Here is a 14159-nt window from a genome sequence, read left to right as displayed (position 1 = left end):
TGCGCTCTGGGTCTGTTTAGGATCCGCTGGCCCCAGGTCGTTTCACTCACTCGCTGGGCCTGCGCTCTGGGCTGAAGTTAATTTTTAATACTGAGTTTATCTCTGCATCCAGCACACTTTAGTCTGCAATTGGCTGTTTCCCAAAATAACAAATTGCATAATTATTTCCACATGTTCACTTTATAGTCAGGATGGATTCAGGCTGGAAGTTGGCCTCATAGAGGAAGGCCATTTGCCACACGTGGTTACTCACCAGTCTCATGTCTCAGCACTAAGCTGGCTACAGGAACACGAAGTTCCTTTCAGTCTGTGGTGTATTAGGAAGGAGTTACACATGAATGAAATTGATAAGTTTTGATGGTAACTTAAACAAGTTATAGTCACCACCAATCCTCTCCAGGAAAATATTTTGACTTAGTCAATTTTAATCTTGGCCCAGATACACTTTAAATGCGTGAAACACTTTCGTCCACAACCAGGGCCTCCCAGCCCATTCTAAGAAATGCAGACTAGTGCAAATTTAACCTGTCACATGAATTGGGAACCAGGCACTATGTCACATATTTTGTTTTTTGACACAGGATCTCACTACGTTCAGACACCTTGGCGCTGGGATTACAGGCATGTGCCACCACTCCGAGTTTTGCAGCCGGCATGACGCACCCAGGATTTCGCGGTGGACAGGGCATATGGTACCAGGGATTTAACTCCGGACCTTGAGCTTGTCAGGTAGGGCTCCAGCCCACACACTTTGAAAAGTATAAATTATTTAAAAATACCTCTTTTGTATGATTACTGGTACTTCTGCTTATCAGTATGTTTTTAAAAGACTACTGATAGGTTATGGCCCTTGTAAGAACTGCTGAATTATGGTGGTCTTCTGATATGGCTGAAGCCCTTAATGCAACAGCTTGCCTTCCCAATGACCACATCCTCGTCTTTTCCCACTCTAGCCTCGGGTACAACTTCCTGTGGCCTTTCCCGCCCACACAAAGGAGCCTCCAATCAGCTCCTTATACGTCACTAAGCCCACACCTCAAACTCTGCCCCTGGCAGACGTCCATAAAGCCTCAGGCTCCCTGTCTCAGGTCCGAGGATCCGCCCATCTCCTGCCCTGGGTCCTCTCCGAGCGTTCAGAGTCAATAATGGCTTTCACTCCCGCATTGCTGCTTCCGTGCAGCGCCGCCACCACTGCCGCCATCGCTGTTGCCTCTGAAACCTATCAACTACCTTATTTTCTTGCACTCTGAAACCAAAGTTTCACTCATTTCCTTCAGTCTTACAGCTTCTTTCCTTTCAAGAATCCAGGAGTCTTTAGAAACATCAAGGTTAGGAGAAAGCCTGGAGCCAAGCGACGGTAAAATGTGTGCCATTTAGCAGCAGGAATTAAACCTGCATACACTTTTTAAGAGGTGGCAAAACTCACTGGAAAGAAAATAAGTACAAAGAAAGTTTCAGGCTCCTTTTTAAGAACTCTTACCTCGTACGCAAATATTAACATCCTGAACACAACTTTTGAGCTAAGAGCCAAAGCTCCTTACGGCACCTAAGTAGCTACTACCACTGATTAACAATCACTTCACCGAAATCCAGGCTAGCGTGTCTCAGGACTGGCGCTGCGGACCCCGGCGCTCCCCGCAGACCCGACTCCACGCGCGTCCAGTCGGAGCCGGCGTCGACCTCGGCGCCCCCTTCCTACTCGGGGCGCCCCCTCCCTACCCGGGACCGCGAGTGCAGAGACAACCGAACAAAACTCGGGGGAAAAGGAGCTCGGCTTAGCCGAGGCGTACAAGGAAGCGCCACCGGGAGCAACTAGAACACGGCTGACCCGATGGGCTCAGCTCCCCGGTCTAGCTGGCCGGCCTGGACGCCGCGGCGCGGACCCCAGGCCGGGACTCTCGCGGGGGCGCGGCGCGAGCGTGGCCTGGGGAGGCGGGACGCTGCGTCGAGTCCGAGCAGCTAGCAGGGGCTCCCCGCACGCGGCAGCCCACGCACTGGCCGCGCCCGCGACGCCAGCGGAGCAGAACCCTGAAAGCCGCGGGGCTCCAGCGAGGCGCAGGCCGGGCCCGCCTCCGCCTCGAGCCTGGGGTGGGACCCTGGTGGCGTCCTGCCCAGTCGAGTCGCGGCTGTAAGTATGGGGCGGGACCCTCGCACTTTCTGTCCAATCGAGTCCCACAGCTGTAAGTACGGGGCGGGACCCTCGCGCTTCCTGTCCAATCGAGTCCCACAGCCGTAAGTATGGGGCGGGACCCTCGCTTCCTGCCCAATCGAGTCCCACAGCTGTAAGTACGGGGCGGGACCTTCGCGCTTCCTGCCCAGTCGAGTCGCGGCTGTAAGTACGGGGCGGGGTCCTCACCACTCCCTGCCCAATCGAGTCCCGCGGCTGTCAGTACGGGGCGGGACCCTCGCGACTTCCCGTCCAGTTCGCGCTCGGCTACGGGTCAGTTTGGAGCCCGGCGCGCGGTGGCCAGCGGCAAGGTGACGACCGGCACGCCGCGCGTAGGCTGCGATCCCTCCCCTGACCCGAGGCCAAGCCGTGTGGAGGCGCCTCGGGCCCGCATCCGAGTGACCTGCCGCGCCGCCCCCGGGCCCCGTGCAGGGCCGCCGACGCGGGGAGGCTTGGAGTCCGGCCCGGCGGCGGGAGGTCGGCGGGGCGGGAGGCCGGGCTCCGCGAAGCCGGGTCGGGGCCGCCCGCCGCGCGCACTCGCTTCTCCGGGCGTTCGCTCCGAAGTTTGCCACGCCCTTTCCCGCCCGTGCGCCTCTGCGGGCCCCGCGCGGGCGAGCGCCGCCCTCTGGGCGTCCGGGCCCGCCGGTTCGTTCCTGTCCTTTGCTCTGGGTCTCGTTCACCTTCCGCGAGGTGACACCCTGCCCCCCGGGAAGGCGTCCGGTAAAACGAGGCCGTCGGTTTCCGAATGCTAGTGGTTGACAATCCAAGACATTTCTTAGGAACAAATCTGAAATGTCCTGTCGTTAGTGTCACCCATGAGTTCGGCACTGAAGGGGGTATGAGGTCGGTGCGCTTGCTCCCCCTTGTTTCTGGCCCCCGGCGGCGGCGGCGGGGCGCAGGCTGCCGAGTGGCCGCTTCTGTGTGTGCTGCTTGTCACTACCCTGTAACAAATTAGCGCAGCCAGCACTGAAGACAGCTCAGGTCGTTATCTCCCGGCTTTTGTCGATGGGAAGCCGGACCGAGTTTCTTGGCACTCTGCACCGGGTCTCCCAAAGTTGAGCAGGGTTTCTGTAGGTCGGGGCGCTCGGCGGCTCGGAGCGCGAGAATCCTCTCAGCTCGGTCTTCCCTCATCTGGGCGGACTGCTGCTTCCTATCAGCCCGTCAGCCCTGGCTTTCAGCGAAGGCCACCCGCCACCGTCAAAATCAGCAAGCCTCTCTTCTCCCACGGGCTCAAGTGATTAGACGGGGTCCAGAAGCCGACATCCCTTCTGCAAGTCAGCTGTGGATGAAAAATCACAGGAGTAGGGGTCCTGCCATACCACCGGGGTGGGGGGTATTCTCAGAAATTCTGCCTGCCACAATCTGGTTGGTCCAAGCAGGATCTTTTTAAAATTTAACTTTATTAGCACATGTTTGCAGTACATCCAACTTACAGTCGTCTTGGGGAGTCTAAATGTACATACTACAGCTTTTTAAAATTCCCTTCCCTCCCTCTTTTCCTCTACCTAGCCCGAGTTTCGTTCTTGTTGATGTTAATACTGGTTAATGTCATGGCGTAGAATGTTTATATTCATTGAGGTTATTAGGCTTGTACATTGAGGTTATTAGGCTTTACTCTGCTTACTTCCCCCTTCCCTCCACACACCTTAGCCTTCTCCCTTGGACCATGTCTGTTGTGAAAGCCATTCTCGTGTCCCTTTCTATCCCTCCATTATTATTCCTTGTTCATGCTTTATCTCAAAGGAGAGATACTATGGTATTTAAATTAAGCTGGATTATTTTGTAGTGTGCTTGTTCATAAATTTAAAAAGTGATGATGCCAATTACATGACTGGTAAGAGAAGGAAATTGAGTTTGTTGCCTGTGACCACACGAGAGAAAGTGGCTGAGTGCATTTGGACCCAGATCTCCATTTCCACTGGGTCCATAGCTATAGGGAGTTTTGTTTGTTTTTCGTACCGGGGATCAGAGATGGAAGTCAGGACCTGTTCCTGCAGCTGAGCTGTCTCCCGCCCACAAGGCCTGGTCATGGATGTTCACATCCCGTGTCATCAGATGGGAACAGCTAAGCCGCGTTCAGGTGGCTGTTGCACCTCATTTCTGAATTGTCTGTGTGGTACTGGTATAGGCTCAGTTTTCATGACAAAGCTCAATTTGCATGAATAAAATAAAACTGGAGGGATTTGGGGTTTATGGAGGATTTTTTTTTTTTTTTTTAATGGTACTGGGGATTGAAGCCAGGCAAGCGCTTATTCTACTGAGCTATCTCCCCGGCCCTCTGGAGGGTTTTTGGTGGTGGTGGTGGCAGTTGGTTTTTCTGTTACTTATGCTGACCTTGAGTTCCTGGAATCCAGCAGTGCTTCTGCCTCAGCCTCCCGACTAGCTGGGATGACAGGTGTGCACCAGTGCACCCAGTGTGTTGGCTTCTGGTTTGCAATATTATCTGGAGACCAGAATAGTAGGACAGCTGTAAACTTACCCAGTGTGGGCCCATTCCAGTTGACACTCCTGGGCCACAGGGAGGAGGAGGGGGAGAGGGGGGAGGAAGAGGAGGAGGAAGAAGAGGAGGAGGAGGAGGAGGAGGAACAGCATGTGCTGCCCTGAGGAGGCATCCCTACAGCACAAGGCCAGCTGGGCTCTAGAGGGCTGGGAACAGCAGGCTGGCAGTAGGGTGCTGTGCACACTCTGGGCTCTGTTAAGGAGGAAGTGGGCATTGTTAGCTAAAACAGTCTCTACCATGCCCTCTTCTTCCTTGTTTTCTCAGTTATTTAATGTGTAATTTAATTTGTAAATGCTTTTTGAGAAGTAGCACTTTTGGGTCAGATTGATTTCTTTGGTGAAAATACATGAGTGGAAAGTGTTCACATTTGTCTCGGCTTACTTGCAGTCATTCTGAGTAGATCTCTCCGCTGCACAGTCCTGTGTTCTCTGGTCTGCCCCTTTCCAGTACTGCAGCTCTTCCGCACTTCCTCCTGTGGGCTTCTGAGTCCTCTTCAGACTATCATCCCTGTCATACATCCCTTCCTACTCATCGCATCTTTGGCAGGCTCCCCCACCACCACCACATTGCCTTTTTGTGTAGCGAGGATTATAATTCTGACTGATGGTTTTGAGTTCTGGCTAGTCCTCTTAAGCAAATCACAAGACCTCTGGGTTTTGTTTTCTTCATATGTGAAATGGCAAAGTACGTCACTTCGCAGATGATGTGAAGTTTTTGGAGGTGATGCCTGTTTTGGAGGTAATGCACTGCTTGCACATGGTGGGTGCTCAGAGAGTGACCATACTGGCTTTACTGGTAACTCGGACTTCTGGTATTTGGAGTCTACATTAAAAAAATTTTTTTTGGCTTGCTTTATCTGACTAGTTTATAAATTGCTTAACACTTGGGACCAAGTCCTGGTTAGTGGGTGATCCCTAAGTGCTGACTTAGTGAATTGTACGTAGCATATGCAAGAACATATGTGAGTTTGAAGTTGCTGGGTGTCTCTCTGTTTTCTTTAGTTTTCCTATTGTAATAGTACCATGGAAAATCAACTGGCTAAATCAACTGAGGAACGAACATTTCAGTACCAGGATTCTCTTCCATCACTGCCTGTTCCTTCACTTGAAGAATCATTAAAAAAATACCTTGAATCAGGTATGTTCATAATTTTTAATACCCATTAATGCCAGCAGTACTTAGGAAACTTTGATGCTGTTGAAAGTTGATGAAGGTCTAATTGCTATTGTTTCTAGGCTCATGATAAAGTCTCCTTCTTCTTCCCTCCTGTTACTTTTTCCATAGTTGGAAAAGCCAGAGACTGAATGGGTCTCCTGGCAGAGTGAGGCCCCTGTCCTGGCTCTCTGCTTCCACCAGCCTTACTTCTCAGGCAAGGACCTTCAGGTTGTTTCTTACATTGTCTGTCTCCACTTTTAGAGTAAGAGTCATATCCTGCATTCTTTAGGCCTTTTAGCTGTAGGTACCCTGAATTAATTCCTTGAAAAAGATACAGGCTTAGCTTTCTTAAGAGTGCTAGCTCTCCTGTCCCTGGCATGTGTACAGCCTGACACGTTTCCTTCCCATTCTCTCAATAGAGTTGTACAAATCAGCATTTGGAATTAAATCACTAGTTCCTTCAGTTATCTGTGTTTCACCTGATCTTAATCAGCATTTACCCAGCCACTCAGGATTTAGGGTGCTACATGAGTCACAAGTGAACACGTGCTTTACCCCATCACCCTTTGCTGTGTTCCCCCTTCTTCATTTGCCTAGTTTCTTAGTATTCGGGGGTTTAGTCCAAAACATCTCATCGCAGTGAAAATTCCTGAATATATTTACATACATAAACTCTTCCCTATTTCACACCTTCTTGCAGAGTCTTTTCTGGACTTGTCACTTTTATTGGGAGATTTCCTTTGCCACCACCCTACAGTTCTTGTCCCCTCTTGCCTGTGCTGGACCAGGATTTAGTGCTGTCTTCTTTCTTGGTATTCTTCTTTCATTTTGCTTCATCTTTAGTATGCTGAGAAAGGGAACTTGGGAGAAAAAGTGAGAACTAAAAATGTGTTTACCTGATTGTCTAGCTAACTTTAGTATTGTGCCCTGGAAACGTGTTTTGTTAAGAGTTCTGACATGTCCTTCATTCCTTGCGAGGTGTGGGGTGCCGCTGCGATCTGGAGAAGTGCTTCTGTGGGTTTTCCAGCTCCCCCACCACCTGGAGTCTGGCCTTTGACAGACTGTCCTTCTCTAGCGCACACTGTGCCTCTGCCCTTCTGACCTGTTTGCTTGTGGCTATCCCCAGCTCTTTTGTCTGTGGTGCCTCTCACACAAGAGGAACTCTTCAATACCTGCAGGCACCTTCCAGAGTGCAACCGTAAGGACCTGACTGGGGACTCTGCCAGGCTGGACGGACTGGCAGGCATCTCGGGCAGCCCCACCAGGGCACGCCCATAGCCTGCTGCTCTTTTTCTCTGGAGCTGATCTCTTTCCTCTAAGAGGAATCCTTGAATTTCTGGCCTGAAGGACCTGAGCAGGGGAACTGAAAGGAGGAGGCTAAAGGAGCCTTATTGTACAGGGTGTACACTTTTTAAAGTTTGTTTACCTTTAAATTGATATGTAAAAACATAAGAATTGTGTATGTTCACAGGGCCAGTGTTATGTTTTGATACACTTGTACATTGTAATCTTTTTTGGTACAGGGTCTTACTACGTAGATTAGATTTATAGTGATCCTCCTATCTTCAGCCTCCCCAGCACTGGGATTACGGGTGTGAGCCACCACCCTGGGTCTCATTAGCTGGCCCAGTGCACCCAGTCCCTGCGCTTGTCTAAGCAGGCACTTAGTCCGCTGAGCTATCTTGCCTGCCCTATACGTTGTAATCTTTAAACTAGGTTACCAAACATGTATCGCTTCATTGTGGTGAAAATGCTCAGGAATTTTCACTGTGATGAGATGTTTTGGACTAAACCCCCGAATACTAAGAAACTAGGCAAATGAAGAAGGGGGAACACAGCAAAGGGTGATGGGGTAAAGCACGTGTTCACTTGTGACTCATGTAGCACCCTAAATCCTGAGTGGCTGGGTAAATGCTGATTAAGATCAGGTGAAACACAGATAACTGAAGGAACTGGTGATTTAATTCCAAATGCTGATTTGTACAACTCTATTGAGAGAATGGGAAGGAAACGTGTCAGGCTGTACACATGCCAGGGACAGGAGAGCTAGCACTCTTAAGAAAGCTAAGCCTGTATCTTTTTCAAGGAATTAATTCAGGGTACCTACAGCTAAAAGGCCTAAAGAATGCAGGATATGACTCTTACTCTAAAAGTGGAGACAGACAGTGTAAGAAACAAGGGAGAGATAGGTGGTATGTAATTGTTAACCACAGTCACCCACCATGCAGTAGCACACCAGAGCTGCTTCTGCTCCAACTGAGTGTGTGCCCTGCTCAGCCTTCCGCCCTCCTGCGGTCTTCTCTCCAGCTCTGGACACCGCAGCGCAGTCGACCTCCATGAGAGCAACTCTTTCAGGTTCTGCCTGGGAGTGTGACCAGCCGGTACTCGCCTTCCTGTGCCTGGTTTATTTCACCTAACAGTGACACCAGCCCATCCATGTTGCCGATGACGCAGTCTCGCCAGCCTTTCCTGGCTGGATAGTTCTCCACTGGAACGTGTGTGTTCCACATTGCCTTCCTCAGTCTGTTCAGAATGTTTCCCTTCCTGGGTTCTTGAGTGGAGCTGTGCAGTACAGGGTGTCACTGTCCTGTCCCCTCATGGTGTGGCTGGAGTCAGGTGCTTTCTCCGGTCTGGAGGCGGAGGTCTACAGGGCCGCCGTGGGTGCAGTGGCATCTGCCAGGCGGGGTGTCCCAGCAGCCCTCCGGTTCCGGCTTTCTTCCGCCGCCGCAGGAATTGGCTTTCCCTGCTTCCCACTACCTCTGTCAGGCCTCTTGGCTTCATCTCTATTGTGCAAAGCCAGTCACCGTTTCCCCAGTGGTTTCTAATTTTAAACTACTAGCTTAACTGCTGTTCTCTTTTCTTTCACTTTTCACTTTTCCTTGTCCTTCTGGATTTTTCCCTTTTTACTACTTTCCTGTCAGAGTGTCAAATTTGTAGGAGTAGAGATAAATGTGTTTGATTCATTTTTAACTTGAAGTGCTCTGATTTTTAAAAATTTTTCCTTTTTCTCACCTACTTTCAAGATTTCTAATTGCTTAATTTGAAATTTTTTCTGATTACTCCCAGGTGTTGAATATTCACTTTACTTGTACTTTCTTTGATCCAACAATTTATATTGACCTCTATAATTTAAATTGTTTTCCAGATAAGATTTTGAAGAGGCAAAAACCAAAAAGGATAGATTAATGTCTCATGGTTGCTAACTACTTTGTAGCTTGATTTTTATGGATTATGAACCTGGATTTTTGTTTTGTTTTTGTTTTTGGTGGGTTGAAAACTATTTTGGGCCATGAAGGTAGGATTTAAACTTACATTTACACACAAATTGCATTACATATGTAATGGTTACACTGATTTGAAAATGGACAGAAAGATTTCTCTCTGTTTCTTTGTTTCTTTCTTTCTTTCTTTTTGTGGGACCAGGGATTGAACTTGGGACCTTGCACTTGCCAAGCAAGTGCTTATGCCACTGAGTTGTATCTCCAGCCCTAGAAAGATACTTTTATCTCTCTAAACTGATGTTAAGAAACTGGGCTTCCAATTCAGTCTTTATTACTTAGTACATCTTGAGAGAAGGTGCTGAGGACACAGTATCCTTATTCCAGGGAGAAAAATAGGGTTCATTAATATAATACGTATCTTACGTAAAGTGGTTAAATTTGTAGCTAAATAGAATTTATTTGCCTGGTAGCTAGATGATATCTCACCCTGTAGACTTAACTATCACCTAAAATGATTTCAAAATTTTATAAAATTATTAAATTACATAATACTTTAAAAAATTTTAAACAACATTTTGCATTGTTTTTCATTTTGTATTGTAAACTCTTTAGTTGCCAATTTGTATAGTAAATTAAGGTGATTGTTGATACTTGCTATCTAATACCTTAATCACATTTTTTCTTTATAGTAGAGCCATTTGCAAGTGAAGAAGAATATAAGAAAACTGAAGAAATAGTTAAAAAATTTAAAAATGGAATTGGAGGAAAATTGCACCAGAAATTACTTGAAAGGGCAAAAGGAAAAAGAAATTGGGTATTTATTTTAGTATACTTACAATTGAAAAAAATTGATGTTTCAAGGAGAAAAATTACAAATATACATAGTTATTTCTAAATTATTGCTGTGAAGTCCCTGCAGTGATCATTGGCCTTGTGGTCACCTCAAAGAACGCATCACATCACTGGGGAATCTTGGGTGAAGAGATGTGAGGTGAAGTGCACGTTTCCTGGGGTCATGTGTGGTCAGCGTGCCCCACGTGGGGCCAGACAGCTTTATTTTAGCACCTGCCCCTTGGGGTTCTGACGCAGTGACCCAAGTCCATGTTTGTGGGCAAATATTTCATCCAGGTGACAGTAGCCTGAAAAACCCAAAACATTAAAACACATAGCTAGCATAGAAGTATTTAAACACTGTGTGGGAGAAGGGGTCCTAAACATTAGAGTGGAGACAGTTACGAATGCAGGGTGCTTCAGCTGGGGAGAAGCTGCTGCGGTAATTACTGAGGGTCTCGTTCAACCACTTCTTTACTAGAATACCTGGACTCGAGATGAGCTTTCATAGTTATAGATCATTGCATGGTCTAGAATTAGTGACAGTAAATGTCTTATCATTTTTTAAAAATGTATTTGGTACAGGCTTTACAGGGTCTCACTACACAGATCATACTCCTAGTGATTCTCCTGTTTATAGCTTCCCAAGCGCTGGGATTACAGGTGTGTGCTACCATGCCCAGTCTCAATCACCAGTTCAGCAAGCCCCGGGGGCGGGCTGGTCGTCTTACCATTTTGACCATAAAAGTTTTTGTGGCCTTTTTAATGAGCACTTTATATCTATGATAGAATAATAAAATTTTCCACTTTCATATTTCTTTACACTCAATTTTGAGTATTGTGTGATTTAAAACAGGATAAAAGTAAAATTATTTTGGCTATATTGTTTTTGTTTATACCTTTTTCTGAAATACTACTTGTAATTTGTGAAATAATTTCTGTAAAAAGAAAGGTAATTTGTGCTGGCCAAATAGCTCAGTGGGAGCACTTGGAAGGCTGTAAACAGGAGAATCACTATGAGTCTGATCTAGTAGTGAGACCCTGAACACTCTGTAGACCTTCCCTGAAAATACAGAAAAAAAAGCTAATTTAATAAGATCTGCTTACTTATGCAGGCAATTTAGTTGGAAATTGTGAAAGAGGGAAACAGTAATGTCTTTGAAAAATCTAAGTTTTAATCCTCAAAAGTTTTTGTATTTATGATTTAGTATTTCAGTTACTGCTTAGAAAGAAAAATTATCTGTGTCTTACCTGTTATCATTAAGTGAGAGTTTAGTATTTGTTGTATGTACCACAGGTATACTGAGGAAACACCTAAATACTTCGTTGTATGATTGTGATTTCAATAATATTTAAGACCTTATAGTTACAGAAGGAAGGAGCATCTTTAAAGATCTGTGATGATTTAAAACAAGAAGATGTGTTTTCCAGTGTTGAAGAGTAATAAAAGTAATGCAACTGCTTGCTTTGCCAGCAGTCACGCCTTCAGGCTCTAAGGGGAGCATTCTCTTTCAGCTGGAAGACTGGTGGCTGAATGTGGCCTACCTGGACGTTCGAATGCCGTCACAGCTGAACGTCAACTTTGCTGGTCCTTCGGCCCATTTTGAACACTACTGGCCTCCAAAAGAAGGTGCACAGTTAGAAAGAGGAAGCATAATCCTTTGGCATAACTTGAACTACTGGCAGCTGCTGAGACAGTAAGCACAATTAATGTGAATTTAGTAATGGGTTACATGAAGGCTCAGTTGGCAGTGTTCAGAAGTTTACTACTTTGGGGAAGAAGACTGCAGTAGTAAGTGTCTAATTTGTAAGTTTCTTAATGACTTCTTGCTTAAAACTTTTATTAATAGAGAAAAAATGCCTGTTCACAAAGTTGGAAGTACTCCTCTTGATATGAATCAGTTCCGAATGCTGTTTTCCACCTGCAAAGTTCCAGGAGTTACTAGAGACTCAATTATGAATTATTTTAGGACAGGTAAGTAAAAAATAGTGTGCTTTTTAAAAGTGAAGTGACTGGGATTTAGGTATTCTCTAATGATTTCTGCTGTAGCACTGTGGAGCACAGTTTTAAGGAGTATTTCTTACTGGCTCTTCACACATCAGAAGCTTTCTCGGACCCTTGTGTGTGATCCATTCTGATAGTGTGGGAGAACAGGAGACTTGTGTTCTACAGGGTGACACACGTGGTTCAGCACAGACCCAGTGCTCACACTGGACATGTGGGGAGCTTGAGGCAGAGCCCTGAGAAGCTGTGGCACGTCTGCGCACACCTCCTTGCACCCCGCTTGTTTGCTGTCTGGTTGTCTCTGCCTCTCACTGTTGTATGCCCACTGTGCCTTTTTCATCATGAATGCTTGCTTCTTTCCTTACCTGGAGGGCTGGGGTCATGTTGCCTGGAGGGCACATGGGTTTAGATTGATCATCACATCGTGTTTTTACTGTCAGTTTGTGGTGCTTTCTGCTTGGTGTTCTGGTCTATCCTGAAATGGAAAATTTTGCTAAGGCAACTGCTAGTTTCTGGCTACTTCAAGAATTTCTGTGTTTTATGAATGTAATGATATCTTATAATTACTAGAGAGTATAATTATGGATGTTTTGTTATCAGATTTCTAAAAGTTTTATTGAAAGCCGTGGTCATCACCTAAGAGTTTATTTTCATACAGAATTCAACTCCTCAGTGTACATCTGTTCAGGTGCTGGAGATGCTGGGTGGCATCAAGCTCACGTTTACCTCAGTGTTGTAAGTGAAAGAACTAACGAGATTAGGCAAGTGGGCTTGTTTAATGCCCAGCTACGAGTGGGAAGGTGGTAGGAGAAAATGGATGGGATGGAGTAAGACCAGAAAAGAAAGAAAACATACAAATCAGTTAAGAACTGTTGTCTGTAGAACTGGGTTGGAATTGTGTCACTTGGTGTGTTCTTCCTTAGATAAGGTTAACTTATTTGAGTTGGTGTGGAAGATGGGGGTTCATTAATTTAGGGATATGTTTTTGATACAGTGCTTTATGCTGTGTGGTTATTACAGTTTTGACTGTAGGGCTCTATGGAGAGGTGTAGACAGAGATGAACCTAGGTGATGAGTATCTGTGACGAATCTCAGCAGTGCTGCTGAGTGCTTCCAGAGAATTTGAGAAGATGCAGGCCTGCATTTATGTTTTAAATGTAGCCGAGGATGCCTCTCTGAGCATCAGAAAACTTTCATTTTATGTCTAGTTCATTTTTGTTGTTGTTTCTGATGTGTGTTGAGGGCAGAATGCCCTTAGCAGGAAAGAATTTGCCACATTCACTGGGCTAAGTGGGGGGAAGGGTGGCTGGAGGCTGGGCCATAGACTGCTTTATGACCCAGGATAAGGTTTTCAGCTTTGATGTAGAGTGTGAATTGGAGCTGTTAATGGCTTTTGAGAAAAGGGGGTGATACTATTGGACTAAGATTCCTGAAAGGTCATTCTGCCTGCTATTTAGCAGATGGGGCTTTAAGGATGATACAGATGTAGAGACAGCGAGATCAGTTAGAAGTTTGTTTCAGCATTCCATGTAAGTCAGGTAAGAGCTCATGCTAAGTGGTGGCATAGAGGTACTGAAGATTAGTCAGTCTCTGGGTTCTGTTGGATTTGGAGTTACAGAATTAGTTTTAAGATTGGTGGGAGATATATGAGAAAAGTAGAAAGCAGGATGACTTTAACATACTCGGCTTGTAGTTGGGCATGGTGGTGGGCACCATGGTCCTTGCTACTCCAAAGGCTGAGACAGGAGGATTGCATTATCCCAGAAGTTTGAGGTCAGCCTGGGTGAGATTGTGAGATGCTGACTAAATTTTTTTTCCTTGAGCAACAAACTTATGGGGTAGATAACATAAGTGTTCAAACTGACTTATAAGTTTATGGATTATAGATTGAGGTGGTGGGGAAGACTGAGAGATGTTTTAGGGAGCCAAATCATGTTGAATTTAAAATGCCCGTTGAACCTTCAAGGGGGCAGTTGGAGATAAAGTTGGGGAATCTAAGACATCAGGATGGCACCTGCAGATACAGAGTTAGAATTAATCATTAGGAAGCATGGAATTTATTTGTAAAGCTCATCAAGTACCTAAGATCATTTGAGAATGTACAAATAAAGATGACTTGGGAGCCAGTTCTATTACAGAACATAATCCAATACAGTATTTGTCTCATCAGAGCAGGCATCAGCAAAAGCCAAGGGAGGGTGGGAGCAAACAAGAACAGCCAAAAGAAGCCAAGGGAGGGTGGGAGCAAACAAGAACAGCCAAAAGAAGCCAAGGGAGGGT

General features: G+C 46.2%; 1 protein-coding gene across 7 annotated transcripts in view; it reads left to right on the top strand.

Annotated features, from left to right (window-relative positions):
* Positions 1–2403: 2403 nt before the first annotated feature.
* Crot (carnitine O-octanoyltransferase) overlaps positions 2404–14159 on the top strand; it is a 38906-nt gene continuing 27150 nt past the window's right edge. For 3 of the 7 annotated variants that reach the window (XM_004633575.2, XM_023717936.1, XM_023717937.1), the window contains exons 1-4: positions 5669–5804; positions 9733–9857; positions 11390–11571; positions 11725–11849. In XM_004633575.2, the coding sequence (XP_004633632.1) occupies positions 5690–5804; positions 9733–9857; positions 11390–11571; positions 11725–11849 (547 nt within the window). In that variant the 5' untranslated portion in view covers positions 5669–5689. The other 4 variants (XM_023717932.1, XM_023717933.1, XM_023717935.1 and 1 more) reach the window with 4 other exon arrangements.

Source organism: Octodon degus, unplaced genomic scaffold (genome assembly GCF_000260255.1).
Source record: "Octodon degus isolate 3935 unplaced genomic scaffold, OctDeg1.0 scaffold00056, whole genome shotgun sequence".
In the NCBI taxonomy this organism is placed as follows: Eukaryota; Metazoa; Chordata; class Mammalia; order Rodentia; family Octodontidae; genus Octodon; species Octodon degus.
This window is presented reverse-complemented; position numbering and strand designations above follow the sequence as displayed.